Source organism: Macrotis lagotis, chromosome 2 (assembly GCF_037893015.1).
Source record: "Macrotis lagotis isolate mMagLag1 chromosome 2, bilby.v1.9.chrom.fasta, whole genome shotgun sequence".
Lineage (NCBI taxonomy): Eukaryota > Metazoa > Chordata > Mammalia > Peramelemorphia > Peramelidae > Macrotis > Macrotis lagotis.
Window position 1 is genome coordinate 250,815,768 of NC_133659.1, and position 16,861 is coordinate 250,832,628.

At 34.9% G+C, this 16,861-nt stretch overlaps 1 protein-coding gene across 5 annotated transcripts in view; it reads left to right on the plus strand.

Annotated features, from left to right (window-relative positions):
* Positions 1-16,861, plus strand: part of LOC141514700 (coiled-coil domain-containing protein 91-like) — a 500,695-nt gene that overhangs the window by 33,494 nt on the left and 450,340 nt on the right. For all 5 annotated transcript variants that reach the window (XM_074225712.1, XM_074225709.1, XM_074225708.1 and 2 more), the window contains exon 2: positions 13,757-13,870. In XM_074225712.1, coding sequence (XP_074081813.1) covers positions 13,757-13,870 — 114 coding nt within the window. The remainder of the gene's footprint in view (positions 1-13,756; positions 13,871-16,861) is intronic.

Genomic DNA, 16,861 nt, shown 5'->3' on the forward strand with positions numbered 1-16,861 from the left:
ACTGGTCAAAAAGAGATTACAGGGGGACTCTGCTGTCACTGGATACAGCTGGTGTTGATTGTCAGCTCATATGCCCAAAAGAAATTTTGAGTTTCAATTCTGGGGAGGAGAGTGGTGCTATTGTCACAGGAGATCAGGGGCTCTGTTAGTTCCAAGGTACAAAGGAGCACTAGTTGCTAAAGGGGAACAAAGACCCTTCCTAGGTCCTTCCAGGGCACAAATCAGGAGAACAGTGACCACAACTTGCCCACCTGCCCAGAATCACACCACCTCAGAAACACCAAAGTTGCAAATCCCTAGAATTAATTTGAAAAACAACAGCATCAAAAAACAAAACTAAAATTAAATTAAAAAACAAACAAACAAACATGAAGCTTGGAACAGTGACTCTCTACTCTCAAGTGTTTTGAGCCTAATTTCAACATAAGTTCAAAGTCAAGAAAGAGGCTTGGAAAATGAAGCAATAATAAATAAAAAAGCAACAATAAAAAACTACCTTTGACCATAAAAAACTACCTTTGACCATAAAAAGCCACCATGCTGATGGGAAACTAAGTCACAAGCTCAGAAGCAAACAATGTGAAACAACTTCAAGCAAAGCTTCAAAGAAAATGCTAATTTGACCCAAGCTCAACAAGAATTCCTGAAAGAGTTAAAGACATAAGTGTTAAGAAAAAATTAAGAGGAAAATGAGAGTGGTGCTATGAAATTATGAAAAGAAAATTAACTACTTGTCCAAAAAGGCACGAAAATTATTGAAGAAGACCTTAAAGAACAGAATTGGATTAATGGTAAAAGAGGCACAAAAATTCCCTGAAGAAAATAACTCCTTAAAAATTAGAATTAGGCAAGTGGAAACTAATGACTCCATGAAATTTCAGGAAACAATTTTTAAAAGTCAACAAAAGAAACAAGTAGAAGAACATGCAAAATATCTTACTGAGAAAACATCTGACCTCTTTGAGGAGAGATATCATATTTCAAGAAATTATCAAGAAAAACTGCCCAGATATCTTAGATCTATAGGGTAAACTAGAAATTGAAAGAACCTATTGATCTTCACTTGAAAGAAATCCCAAGCGTGGCTAGGTGGTGCAGTGGATAAAGCACCAGCCCTGGAGTCAGGAGTACCTGGGTTCAAATCCAGTCTCAGATACTTAATAATTACCTAGCTGTGTGGCCTTGGGCAAGCCACTTAACCCCATTTGCCTTGCAAAAAAAAAAAACCTAAAAAAAAATACCAAAATGAAAATCCCAGGAATATTATAAACAAATTCTAAAGCTCCCACGTGAAGGAGAAATTATTGAAAGCAGGCAGAAATAAACCATTCAGACATCAGGAAGCAACAGTCAGAATCACACAAGCTTTATTAACTTCCATGTTAAAAGAGCTAAGAACTTGAAATATGATATTGCATAAAGCATAGGAGACATAGGGTTTAATCTTTAAGGTAAAAAAATGGATATTTAAAGAAACAGATGACTTTCAAGCATTCCTAATGAAAAGATTAGAGGTGAATAGGAAATTTGACATTGAAACACACCACTTGAGAGAAGTCTTCTCAATGGGCCTGAACGGAACTCAAAATTGAACTGTTTATATTTCTATATGGGACAATGATATATGTAACTTCTAAGAACTTTGTTGTTATTAGGGCTGTTAGAAGGAATTTGCTTTCTTTAAAAAATCATAAATATTAATTTTTCTTTTTTTAAATTTATTTTTATTAAAGATATTATTTGAGTTTTACAATTTTCCCCCAATCTTGCTTCCCTCCCCCCACCCCCACCCCACAGATAGCACTCTGTTGGTCTTTACTTTGTTTCCATGTTGTACCTGGATCCAAATTGGGTGTGATGAGAGAGAAATCATATCCTTAAAGAGAGCATAATTCTCAGATGTAACAAGATCAGACAATAAGATATGTTTTTTTCCTAAATTAAAGGGAATAGTCCTTGTACTTCGTTCAAACTCCATAGCTCCTTATCTGGATACAGATGGTACTCTCCTTTGCAGACAGTCCAAAATTGTTCCCAAAATTGTTGCACTGATGGAATGAGCAAGTCCTTCAAGGTTGAACATCACTCCCATGTTGCTGTTAGGGTGTACAATGTTTTCTGGTTCTGCTCATCTCACTCAGCATCAGTTCATGCAAATCCCTTCAGGTTTCCCTGAAATCCCCTCCCTCCTGGTTTCTAATAGAACAATAGTGTTCCATGACATACATATACCACAGTTTGCTAAGCCATTCCCCAATTGAAGGACATTTACTGGATTTCCAATTCTTTGCCACCAAAAACAGGGCTGCTATAAATATTTTTGTACAAGTAATGTTTTTACCCTTTTTCCTCATCTCTTCAGGGTATAGACCCAGTAGTGGTATTGCTGGGTCAAAGGGTATGCACACTTTTGTTGCCCTTTGGGCATAGTTCCAAATAGCTCTCCAGAAGGGTTGGATGAGTTCACAGCTCCACCATAAATATTAATTTTTTAAAATAAATTCATCTTTTGTTACTTTTTAACTCTTTCCTTACCTCCCTCCTATTTGTGAAACTATATTATATATACTTCTATTTATTAGTTCTTTCTCTAGAAGTGGATAACATCTTCCTTCATAAAAAACCTTTTAGTTGATTTGAGTACTTATAATGTTCAGAATAATGTGGTTGTTCACAATTATTCTTCAAAAAACGTTATTACTGTATACAACATTCTCTTGGTTCTACTTCACTTTTCATTATTTCAAGTCTTTTTATGTTTTATATCGCACAACTTATTTAGCCATTCCCCAGTTTACAGACATCCCCTCAGTTTCCAGTTCTTTGCCATCACTAAAAGAGCCACTGTAAATAGTTTTAAAAATCTATGTTCTCTTCCATTTTCCCTTATTGACTTTGGAAGCAGAAGGGCATCTAGATGGCACTGGCCATGGAGCCAGGAGAACCATAGTTCAAAACCACCCTCCGACACTTGACACTTACTAGCTGGATGACTTTGAGTAAATCACTTAACCCTGTTTGCCTTGCATCTAGAATCATCTCCAATTGTCCTAATTAATATCTCACCACTGTACCTAGATAGGTCTGGAGGAGAAATTGAGGCTGGTTACTTAGCACAGCACCCCCCTCTCTCAAATCCAAATCATATTCTTTCCATGACATCACCACCCTGATATTGTGATCTTCTTAGGGTGGCCAGGTAGCACAGTGGACAGAACACTGATCTTGGAGTGAGGAAGAAGGGAGATTGAATCCAGTCTCAGACACTTGACATTTACTAGCTGTGTGACCTTGGGCAAGTCACTTAACCCTGCCTGCCTCACATACAGGTCCATCTCCAGTCATCCTGATTCATATCTGGTCACTGGACCCAGATAACTTTGGAGAAGAAAGTGAGGTTGGTGACATAGCACAGCATGCCTTCGCTCAAATCCATTTCAAGAACATTGTTATGATGTTACCTCCCTGATGTCATGGTCTTCTTTGAGAATGAAAGGCAAACATTTGGAAGCAGATCTAATTTGCTAGATCAAAGTGTTTACCCAGTTTTATAACTCTTTAGGCATAATTCCAAAATTGTTTTAGAAAATAGTGGCATCAGTTCACAGTTCCATCCAACATTTGTTGTTTTCCCCTTTTATCGTTTTTAGCCAATCTGATAAATACATGATGTCTCAAAGGTGTTTTAATTTGTATTTCACTATAGAAGAAATTTACATAGAAAAAGGATATGTTTCTTATATAGGAATAATATAAAACAAAGGGCTAAGAAAGAGTGATACATTTGGAAAAAGGTAAGCAAGAAGTGAATAGAGAAGATTTTCTCACATAAAAGAAGCATGCAATGGAGAGTCTCTGTAGAGAGGGAAAAATTGGGTGAAGCATAATGAGAATTGCTTGAATCTCACTCTCATCATAATTTGTTCAAAAGAGGATAAACATTTTATATCTTTTGGACACATATGTCCAAATGTATGTATATATGCATATATGTCTGTAGGGACCAGAAAGGTAGGTAGAGGTTAGGTTATAAAGGATTTTAAATCCCAAACAGGAATTTGTATTTGGTCCTAGAGGCACTACTGAACAACTAGAGTTTATTAAATGGAAGAAGGGGTTTGATATAACTGGACTCACACTTTTGGAAAATCACTTTAGTGGCAGGATATAATAATGTTTGTCCTTCATTTTTAAAGAAGACCACAACATCAGGGAGATGATACCATGACAGGCACATGAATTTGAGTGAGGGGGTGCTGTGCTGAGTCACCAATCTCATTTTCTCCTCCAGAGCCCTGGTCCAGTTGTCAGATATGAATCAGGATGACTGATGATGAGGACCCTGGATTGTTGTGGCTTGCTTCACCTTGGGGCCCACAGTGGTGACCTCCCTCCTGAAGGGGGAGCTGAGAATAAGGAGTCAACCTACTACTGCCTCATGCCTCCAGCTCAATTTTATTACTGCTTAGCTATTACATATATACTGTTAGGTTTTCCAGGGTAGAACAAAGAAAATGAGGTAATTGGGGGATACACAAGCTGTGTGTACATGCAGCATCTTGCATTACAGGATAAGGGGGTACATTGGGAGGAGGTGGTAAAACACAGCTGTGTCTAGTGCCCTTGGTCAGTGGGGCAGAATGTCCAGCTCCCAAGGACTCTGACACACCTTATCTCTAAGGGTGGCAAGCCAGCTCCTGAGACTGTCCAGGTGGTGGTTTACTTTGTGTCATGGCTGTTAGAATAGCCTGTTTACTCATACTGGATGCAGCACAATCAGGGTTAAGCCCAAGGTCAAGCAGCTATTAAGTGTCAGAGGCTGGATTCAAACTCCTGTCCTCCTGATTCCAAGACCAGTGCTCTATCCACTGCACCATCAAGCTGCCCTTGGTAGGATATAGTCTGAACTGGCAAGTTGAGAAAACCCTTGCAGTGGGCAGATCCACCTGCAGGAGTACAAAGATCTAGGCATGAGGTGATGAGCAATTGCACTATAGTAATGGCAGTATCAGAGGAAGGAAGAGCTCATTTTCAAGGACATTTCAAAGGTCAAATTAACAGACATTGATACTAGATTTGATTTGGGGATTTGGAAAAAAAATGGGGAATACAGGATAATTCCCAGTCTGCTTGAGGGAAAGGTTTGGGAGGGTTTACCCTTTAAGATAATAAGAAAGGTGACAAAGGAAGGCTTTGGGGAAAGGATAATGAATTGTGTTTTGGACATACTGAGTTTAAGATATGAACTGGGCATTCAGTTCATGATATCTGATAGGCAGTTGGAAATGTAAGGTCCGAGGTCTATACAGAATTGAGGTAGTATAGATAGGTTTGAGAATCATCTGCATATAGATTGTAATCAACGTCATGATAACTGATGAGATCATCAAACTGATAAGATCTAGTTTATCTCTAATACATATAACCCTGGTATTTGATTTTAGATAGAGATTTTTATGTTAAGGGAGGACTATTCATTACTATATTTTGTATTTTAAATAGAAAGCATTCTTATATATTTCAAAACTATTTTTCATTTAAATACAAGAATAGTAGGAAGCAGTGTAGCAAGAAGCTCCTTCACTATAACTCTTCCAAGGTGATCTAGAAATGCACCAACCTAATCCTGATGAGGAACTTTTTTTTAAAGTCACAATGAGTAATTTTTACAGCTCAATTCAGCACAAAGGAGACAGACAATCTAAAGCCTGCAGTGGAATAACCATGACAAAAATCCTAGATCAAAGGAGGGACTGCACTTCTACAATTCTTGAAAGCTTCTTAACTGGCAAACAGTGGCAGAATCAGGCAGTAGTTTACCATTGCTCCAATCCAAACTCAGGTCACAAATTTGCAGAACTCAGGTCATAGAGACAGTGATCAAACTATTTTGGATTAGATTACTTTGGGACCACTTAAAATTTCAGGTCCTAGCCTTAACTTTTGTAGTGATCCCAAAATAATGGAACTTTAAATTTCCTAAGAAAATAGTAACCAATCAGCCCAGACTTTCCTGAAATGCACAAAACATAAAATCCAAAATCAGGAAATCAACTAGAGAAATGAGTAAAAAACAAACAAACAAACAAACAACATCACAAAAGAATCCCATAATAAAAGCCTTTTTTTTGTAAAAAAAAAAAAGATACTCAAAATGCAAATCAAAAAAGAAAAAAAACTGACTCCAGGACATCTGCAAGGAAAACTTGAGAAAAAAAACAACAAAAAGACTATTCTTCCAAATTTCTTTTTGTAATGGTGATAAATTAAGACAAGTATAGAGAGTTTTATAATTCTTTGATTATTCATAATTATGTTAGCAAGCTATCTTACACTCTTCTTCCTTATGGTAAAAGGAAGTTAAAGGTTATTCATTTTTTCATTAATGCCTGTCTGACTCTTTAAAAAGTCATACTGTCATTTCTTAATGAAACATGTTCCTTTTTCCCCACCACATTAATTCCACGGGCAAGTAGAGCACTTAACTGACAACTAGCATGCTCTGTTTTCTCAGTATTCCTTAGTAAGAGAAAAACCAAACTATTTCAAAAATATTTTCCTTTGTTTATTTTTAAAACTGATTCTTAAACATATTTTATTGTATTTGAGTACAAAGAATTTAAATGTTTTTTTCAAATTCCAATTCTTAATTTGTGAACTTTGTTTTATGTGCATATTTGTTAACTTCATTTAGCCTCACAGAATTCCCATTTTGGTACACTGTTGAATTTTATTGATCTTTTTGTTTAGTTGCTATTCATGATTTTGCTTCTTCATTTGCCACTAAATGTTGTTGTTGTAGTTGTTGTTTTAAATACCCTAGACACGAAACTAAGCAAATAAGATTGTTAAGAATAGAAATGTATCCCATACACCTTTGATATTCCCAAGCAGTAGGAAATGTGTTTTGTTTTCTGTATCTCTCAGATGCCCTGCTTTATTACATCTGTATTTCATTTTGAGGAAATTATTATGAGTTCTTGGACAGGTTTCTTCCATTATAATGTTAAGCACAATTTTCGGGGCCCTTTTTGGCAAACAGTTGGAATGCCTTATTTAGTTATGTGAAAAGCATAATTCTATATGTAACTTTCTATTCCTTCTGTGCATTTTCTTGCCAGGTATATTTTTATAAAGAAAACCATTGTCTCCATTTTTCATCTTTGCTCCAAAAAAATCAGATATAGAAACCAACTTTAATAAGTAAGGATGTGCCATTTTCTTTATATTTATGAATGCAGAACACTTTATAGGTGAAAGGATTACATTTGTAATTTATATTGGCTTCTTAGGATTTAGATAAAAATTAAATTGTATGATTTTATTTTAACAAGACATCAGTATTATAGATAAAAATACTCAAATGCCATATATTGCAATAAGTACTATTCATTATTTACAAATTATTTTTCATATCATACCACTAGATATTAAAATCAAATATTAGTTGCTTTTTTTCCCTTCCATATGAGACAATTTCATAGCATTGTTAGACATTTCTAGAAGTAGGATTTCTTGCATTTATCATAACTAGATAAATAACTAGCTATCATATCAGCTGAATTCCATACATTTATCATTTCTTTGAAAAGCTAAAAATGTCTTTGCAAAAAGCTAGAAATTAAACCATAGGATCCTAACCAAACTAAGTAGAATTTTACTTGATCATTTGCAAATTAATTAAATATATCTCATCCATGAAAGGAATATAGAATTGGAAAATGATTCAGCTATTTTTGTTTTTCTACATGCCTGTTAGATACCACTGAGTCCTATTCTGGTGCCTTATCATGATGTAGGTTCTCAAAGGCCAAGAGAGGAGAGTTTAAGTTCTGGCATATTCTATCGTAGTGGAAAGGCCTCAAGTCCAATCCCCAAAATAAACTATTTCTGCTTTCCAAGGATCAGCCTAACTAACTCTGAAGAGATATAGTTGGCTACCCTCTCAGTAATAAATTCTTTGACAGCCCATAGGATAAAGAAAATTGCCAAATGGCCCTCAATCTTTCGTGCTTCTTCAATGACAATGGTAAGAGAAGTCAAAAGGAGAACAGAAGATATTAAGTTGACTTTTTAAAAAAATCTATAAACATGACCTTAACTATTGTTATTCTAAATGTGAGATCCTTGGCCAAAAAGATGTATTATTAGAACTGAATTTTGTGGGCTTCAAATTTAACAAGGGGCAAAAACAGAAGCAATTACCCAAACAACCTTTATGAAAGCAGGGGCATGCACCGTGTTAATTTGTTGTTTTTCAGTGATGTTCAATTCTTTGTGACTCCTTGAACCATAGCACTTGCAAGTTGTCTATTTTCAACCATTTCTTGAAGTCTCCAACTAAATATTTGTTTTTTTCCATCTCATTTTCAGTCATTCACTGCCATTTTCTCTTTACCTTCAGTCTTTTCCAACATCAAGGACTTTTCCAATGAGTCCAGTCTTCTCAAGTGGTCATCATATTTAAGCTTCAATTTCAGCTTTTGACCTTCCAGGGAATAGGCTGAATTAACTGATTTGATCTTTTTTGCTATCCAAGAAGTCTTCTCCAGATGCACAAATCGAAAACATTTCTTGTGCTTTGTTCAGCTTTCCTATTAGTGCAACTCCAATAGCTAGACACTGCTTCCAGAAAAACCACAGCTTTGACTATGGACCTTTGTTAGCAATGTCTCTTTTTGGTATGCTACCCAAATTTCCCATAGCTTCCCTTCCAAGTAGCAGTTGTCTTTTAATTTCATAGTTATAGTCACCATCTTCAGTTAAGCCCAAGAACAGAAAATCTGACACTGCTTTATTTCTTCTCCCCCATTTTCAAGGAAGTAATGGGACCATTTACCAAGATCTTAGTTTTTGTTGTTGTCGTTAAGCTTCCTCTTTCATCTTCATCATGAGACTTCTTAATTCTTCTTCACTTTCTGCCATCAGAGTGGTATTATCTATACATCCTAGATTGTTGATATTTCTCCTGATAACCTTAATTTCCGTTTTTGATTCACCCAGCCTGTTGTTGCTTTTACATGATGTAGTCTGCAGATAAATAAATCAGATGACGATATACAGCCTTCTCATACTCCTTTCCCAAACATAAGATCAATAATTTGTCCCATGTTCAATTTTAATTGTTGCTTCTTGATCTGAATATAGGTTCAGAGGAACATTAAGATGATCTGGTACTCTCATCTATGAGAATTTGCCCTATTTTGTTGTGATTCACACAGTCAAGGGCCATAGTATAGTCAGGAAAGCAGAAGGAGATGTTATTCTGGAACTCCATAATTTATTCAATGTTGGTAATTTAAATCTAGTTCCTCTGTCTCTTCAAAAACCAGCCTGCATTATGTACAGGAGATAGCAACCAAAGGAAGGAAAAAAGGACGTGAATCAAAAATCATTGTTTCATTGATGCTTCATAAGTAGCTGAGGAAAGAAGGAAAGAATGCAAAATTCCAGAGAATACCAAGGAGAGATAAGAAAATTGTCTTGAATGAGCAATGCAAAGAAATAGAAAAAAAACAAGAAAAGGAGAAAGATAAGAAATTTCTTCAGGAAAATTAGGAATATCAAGGGAAAGTTTCATGTATAACATGCACATTATAAAAGTCAAAAATGATAGAAATTTAACAGAAGCAGAAGAGATTAAGAAGACATGGCAAGAATACACAGAAGAATATGCAAGAAAGATCTTAACATCATCAATAACCATGCTGATGTGTTTAACTAATCTAAAGCAAGACATAATAGGGAATGAAGTCTAAGTAGGTCTTAAGGAGCATTGCTAGTAAGGCTAGTGGAGGTGATGAAATTTAAAATGGGGAGAACTATTTCTTAGGTTGGCAGATCCCTACAGCTTTATTACTACTAGGGAAAATGGCTTTCAAGTGTGCCTGAATTGCCCCTCTGCAGTACTTAAGAAATGGTCTATGAAAGAATTGGTCTATGAAACTCAACTTTGAATTTTTTTCCTGGTTTTTGCAAGTCAGTGAGGTTAAGTGACTTGCCCAAGGTCACACAGCTAAGTAAGTAATAAGTGTCTGAGATCACATTTGAATTCAGGTCCTCCTGTCTCCAGAGCTGGTGCTGTATCCACTGTGCCATCTAGCTACCAAACCCACTCTTTGGCTAGAAAAAACACAAGCTATCTCAAATAAGATTCCCTGGTAGTTTCCCTTTTCTAGACCAGTCACTTCATATTTTGGTGAGGGAAGCAGACTTTTCCTTGGAAGAGCATCTACTCCAGCTGGCTTTAATAAGGGTCTCTTGGGGCTAGGACTAAATTACATTCCTTAGCTAAAATTTATTGGGAGGGGTTTATGTTTAAGCTAATATAAGAAATGACCTTTTGAACAGAGAAGGCAGAATGACAAATTAATATTAATAATAAAATGATGTAGCATTAAAATTATTTTTCCCAAATCTTGATATTCATTTAAATGAAATCATTAAAATGAAGTTTCAGCTTAAATGAAAGGATAGTGCACCGGTTCACCTTTTAAAAGATTAAAACAGGTAGCAGAGAAGATATTTATTTTTTTTCTTTTAAAGATTTTATTTATTTTGAGTTTTTACAATTTTTCCCCTAATCTTGCTCCCCCCCCACCTCCCACAGAATGCAATTTGCTAGTCTTTACATTGTTTCCATGGTATACATTGATCCAAAATGAATGTGATGAGAGAGAAATCATGTCCTTAAGGAAGAAAAATAAAGTATATAAGAAATAGCAGAATGACATAATAAGATAGCAATTTTTTTTCCCTAAATTAAAGGTAATAGTGCTTGGTCTTTGTTCAAACTCCACAATTCTTTCTCTGAATACAGATGATATTCTCCTTCGCAGATAGCCCCAAACTGTCCCTGATTGTTGCACTGATGGAATGAGCAAGTCCATCAAGATTGATCATCACCCCCATGTTGCTGTTAGGGTGTACAGTGCTTTTCTGGTTCTGCTCATCTTGTTCAGCATCAGTTCATGCAAATCCCTCCAGGCTCAGAGAAGATATTTCTAGAAAATTATTTTAAATAACATGATCATCATAGTTATCTCATATTATCAACCACATAGGCACTGTTTTGGGAGGAATTGCAACACTGTGGAAAGAAATTTGTCTTGAGTCAGGTGACTTTGCTTCAAATTTCAACTTTGAAGCTAACTACCTGTTTAAAACTCCAATTTTCAAAGAATTATTTTTTTCAGTGAGCTTTTGTACCTCTTTTTCCATTTGGCCAATTTATGCTTTTTAAGGCATTCTTCTTTGTCATTGACTTTTTGTACCTCTTTTATCATTTGGCCTTATCTGTTTTTTAAGGTATTATTTTTTACCAGTCTATTTTTGTGTCTACTTCACTAAGCAACTGAATCAGTTTTCATGATTTTCTTACATAACTCTCATTTCTCTTCCAAGTTTTTCCTCTACCTGTCTTACTTGATTTTCAAAATTCTTTTTGAGTTCTTCAATAGCCCGAAACCAGTTCATATTTTTCTTGGAAGCTCTGCATATAGAAACTTTGATTTTATCTTCCTGTGAATGTGTGTTTTGATCCTCCTTATCACTGTGGTAACTTTCTGTGGTCAGATATTTTTTTTTCTGTTTGCTTATTTCCCAAGCCTTTTACTTGATTTTTAACTCTGTTAAAGAAGGGCTCTGCTTCCAGGGTAGAGGATGCACTGACTCAAGATTCAGGGGCTTTATGTAGTTGTTTTCAGAAATTCCTTTAGGGACCTGCACATTGTTAGTTCTCCCAAGGTGGTGTGATCTATGGAAAGGTGTGCTCTGAATTGTGGGTCACCACAAATACTCTTTTCCCTTGTACTATGAGTAGGGTCCCTACTCCACTGAGGTTGCAATCTTAGTTTGCTAGCACTCCTCTTGATTGTGGAACTTCTACCCAGGACTGTGACCCAGTTCTGAGGATGGGCAAAGCAACAGTCCTGCCTCAGTGCTAGCAAAAAGACTCCTATAATCCCCTGACTAGATTTTCAACCTCCTTATGATTTGTGGGCTGAGAACTCTGGAAGCAGCTGCTGCTGCTCTTTCAGTAGCTCCTAGGACCTATGCCTGGTTTGTTAGTATGCAACCTGGGCTAGACTCTGCTCCCCACTCACCCAGGTCCAACAGACATTTCCCATCTCTGGGTCTAGAGATTTGGAAAATTCAGCCACTAATAAAATCACCCTAAGACCTATTCCTGATTTTCTGGGTCTGGGTCTGTGTTGTTGCAGCCTGAGCTGTACTGCATTCTTCTCTCATCTTGATTCAACAGACCTTTTCTATGCATATTTTAAGTTGTCCTTGGTTGAAAAAGTATTTTATTCCCTCTTTTTGTGAATTCTGTCACTCTACAATTTGTCTAGATTCAGTATTTAATGGCCTTTATTCCACTGTCTTGACTCTGCATCCTAATTATGAATTTTCATCTTGATTTTGCTTGGTCCATCCCTTCAAGATGAAAACAATGGTATCTGTAAAAACAGTTAAACAGTCCATGTGGATTGTTTATGTGGAAATAGTAAATATTTACATGTTATTGGATATAAATTTCTTTAAGGAGACAAATGGATGAGAAATTCATGCTATGAGCATATGTTAGTGATGAATAATTTTTATTTGAAAGGTAGGTATTTTCTTATTAACTGGTCTAAACAGGCATTAGGTCAGATATGCTTGCGATTCTATTCTAATGGGTATTATGGGGGGAAGTCAAGGAATTGGAGTAAGGTTTATTTTTATTGACTCCCTAAAGAGGAGTTAGGTTGCTGTTCTATTAATGGGGTCCTGTAAGGGTAGTGAAGGAATTGGAACTGAGTAGGGGGTCCTGTAGGTAGTTAAGGAATTGGAGTTCCATCAAAACTATGCTTGGTTATTATCAGTTAAAATGTTTCACTATGTTTGCAAGATTGCATACAAGTTGAGAATATTTTGTTGACTAAACAAAGCACAGGAAGACAATCACTCAGCTAGCCAATGAGAAGCCAGTTAAAAAAATTGAATCTGTGAGGGTCTTCTTTTGCCAATAAAATTTATTTGTACTACATTTAGAAAACTGAATTCTAGCATACTTCTTTTTTTGTTGTTTTTTGTAAGGTAATGGGGTTACATGACTTGCCCAAGGTCACACAGCTAAATAATTATTAAGTGACTGAGGCTAGATTTGGACTCAGGTCCTCCTGACTCCAGGACCAGTGCTCTATTCACTGCACCACCTAGCTGTCCCAAGCATACTTCTTAAAGATCACTGAAATGCCTTTTAAAATAGAATAGTCCCTAACTTCTAAGCAGATTTTTAAGTTATATGAACATTCTATATGAAAATTGTCAGTACTAGCTACATAACTTTTCTCCCCATTCTGTTTGGCATCTAAAGCCCTTCAAAATATGGCTCCAGTCAGATTTCCAACCTTAACATATATATATTACTCCCCTTCCTGCTCTCAGTGGTCCATTCAAACAGGTCATCATGCCTAAGATTAAACTCCTTCCTTAGTACCTTTTAGAATCTTTTTTTTTCTCTTCAAGACTCAGTTTCTTTCATGACTTTTTACATTTAGGCTTTGTTATCCACTCTAACCCCAACTTCTAGTTAATCTCTCCAAAAATTATCTCTAACTTATTTTTATATATGTTGTATTCATATTTGTATGTACATGTCTCCCCTATTAGAATAGAAGCTCTTTGAGCACAAGAATTCTTATATTTGTATCCCTAGTACCTAGAATAGGACTAAATTAATGCTTCTTGACTTATGTATTTCCCACAGGAAACACTCAAGATAGCAATGGCAGAGGAGCAGAAACGAAGTAAAAGGGCTGTGGAAGAAGCTGTGAGAAGAACAAGAAATGAACTGATGGAGTATGTAAAAGAACAGAAGAGAGTAAGTGAACAATGTGCTGTGAAAAATAGTCATGTCTGGAAGTTTAGAGTTGTACTATAATCAGTTTTTAAAATAGATTTTCATAATGAATTCAAACATTTGTTCATATATTTGAGAATGAGAATATTTAAACCATCTAGGTTAGAGACCTAGAAATCTTCTACTAGGATTATTTTTCTTACATAATGATATATTCTAGGTGTCATGTCTATAAATATAAATTATTTCAAAAGCCAATAAAAGGTGGGTCAACTAGGTGATGCAGTGGATAGAGCACCAACCCTGGAGTCTGGTGGACCTGCATTCAAATCTAACCTCTGACCCTTAATAATTACATAACTGTGTGATCTTGGAGAAGTCATTTAATCTCATTGCCTTGAAAAATTTTTTTAAAAGGCCACTAAAAGGGTAATTGTCAGAATCATAGTTAATAAACATTTAGTAAGAGACTATAGTATATCAGACATTTATGCTTAGCACTAATTATAGAATGATTTAGGTACTCTACTCTTTAACATTAATTTTTAGAAGTTCCAGAGAAATCACTTTTGTTAAACTTTTTCTATAGTCTCCTATTCTCTGAAAATACAGCATTTCTAAAATAGATTATAATAATTTCTCTTTTGATTTTGTTTTCATATCTCTTGTTTTGTGTTGTTCATGTCAGATAGCATTCTTCAAAGATCTGTTTCATATTCAGTTTTATAAAATAAATAAGGAAATTATTAAAATTTTGTACAGTCTGAAATTAAAAATATTACTTAATTAGATGGGAACCATCATAATTGTACAGCAGACTTATGCATACCTAATAAATAAAATAGATTCAAACGATGGTAAATGATTCCATTAAGATCAACAAAATTATGACTGCTGTTCTTCATAATTGAACAAGACCATGACATCAAATGACATAACATACACAATATACTAATTACAGGGAGGAGAACATCATGCAAAGGCATCCTCACTTTCTTTTCCAGAAAAATTATCATCCCATGACCTGATTTAATAGGAAACAGAACTTCTGGTCATAGTCTGTATGCTGTGGGAATCTTTGGCTTTAAGGATAGGTACCTCCCATAACAGTGAGATACCATAATGCACCAGCAATGCTCCAGCAATGCTGGCAAAGTGCCAGAACATGATTTATGGCAACATATTGTCAACAACATGATATATCCAATATTTTAAAATATCACTTGGAGCTATCATCCTATATCTCCTTCCTTTTTCAGTTAAACTCCTTGAAGTAACTATTATTTAAAAAAATAAATTTCTTTAGACATTTTATTAGTATTTTTCTTTTAAGAATAAAACAAGGGGGGCTGGCTAGGTGGCTCAGTGGATATAGCACCAGCCCTGGAGTCAGGAGTACCTGAGTTCAAATCCGGCCTCAGACACTTAATAATTACCTAGCTGTGTGGCCTTGGGAAAGCCACTTAACCCCATTTGCCTTGCAAAAACCTAAAAAAAAATAAAAATAAAAAATAAAAAAGAATAAAACAAGGAAGATAAAGATTAAGGAGATTTCACATGTATTTTAATGTATCTGGGAGAGCATATAACATTATAAAAAAGATGATACTTATGATAAAAAACAAAAAAGGAAGAAACAAATGTACTATTTTGACTTTTTCCTTCAGAGATTTTTGAAAGCCTGAAAAGAAGATTGCAGGCTAGATTGTTAGGCCGATGCTAAGGCTAAGGTGCTGCAGTAATACTCATAGAAACTGGACTTCTGATTGATATAGGGAACTTTTAGATTAAAAAAAAAAGCTTTATCAATATAGGTTGGCACTTTCTTTGGAGATGACTAGAGCACTAATAGGTTAAATGACTTCACACATAGTAGATACTTAATAAATGTTTGTTGATTGACTAATTGACTTGCCCAGGGTTACACACACAGTATTAATTTGACATCACAGTCAGCTATGCATTATATGCATAGTGCAATACATGCCATAGTGCCTATAGTTGAAATACTCTAAATAATTAGTTAAAGAAATTGGAGGGTAGAAAAAAAGTTTTGCTCTGGAAGAGTTCTTCCCTGCTGCAAATGGAAATCTATTTTTAATACAATGAATAAAGAAGAAATATCCTATTTTGACTTCTGGAATACTATAAGAAGTTATGAATTGTTTTTTCTCTGTATTATTTTTATGAGTCTTTTTATTGTGAATACCTTCCAATCCTAAACTACTCACAAAAATTAACCTGACACTGAAATAATTTTGGAAAGAACACTATAAAATATATAAAATTTTAGAATATTTAAAATAATGGATTCATAATTATTTAGTGTTTTAATTACATAGTCTGTAAAATAAAATATTGATTTAGTAGGATTTTTGGACAACTATTAAAATTTGAATATCAAAATTATTCTATAATAATTACTAATCTCACAATATTCAAATGCCAAACTGGAAATTTTGTATTTCCTATTGGGATAATGTCTAATGAATTATTTTGCAAAGAATAAAATGTGTTTTAAATGGTTTCAAAGTTTATGAATTTTATGCAATACTGGTTTAGTAAACTTTGAGAATTCATATTGTCAACTTTAGTGGAAAAATATTTTAAATATACATTTGGAAAACATACTTTTGACCAAAAAATAATGCTCTTAAAATTTTTCTAACATATTTGTATAGGAAATTCTAAGAATCTTTTCTGGGACTTAAGTCATTTAAGTCATCTAATGGATTTGATCTTTATAAGACAAAGTTCCCCTGTGGGAAACTCATATTCATTTGCCTAAAAAGAAGTATACTTGCAGGTACCAGAATACTGTTAGTGTTTACTGGTGAATCTGTTTGAGTTGCAAGTTATCTTTTCCATGGAAGATTAAATTAACTTACTATAAATGAGCAATACCCTCCAAACAAAGCCATTTCTTACCCCCTTTTTAGACTACTTTTTTCCAGAATCCATGTTTTTCCTTTGTTGAGGAAATAATATATTTTTATATCATTAAAAAATCTG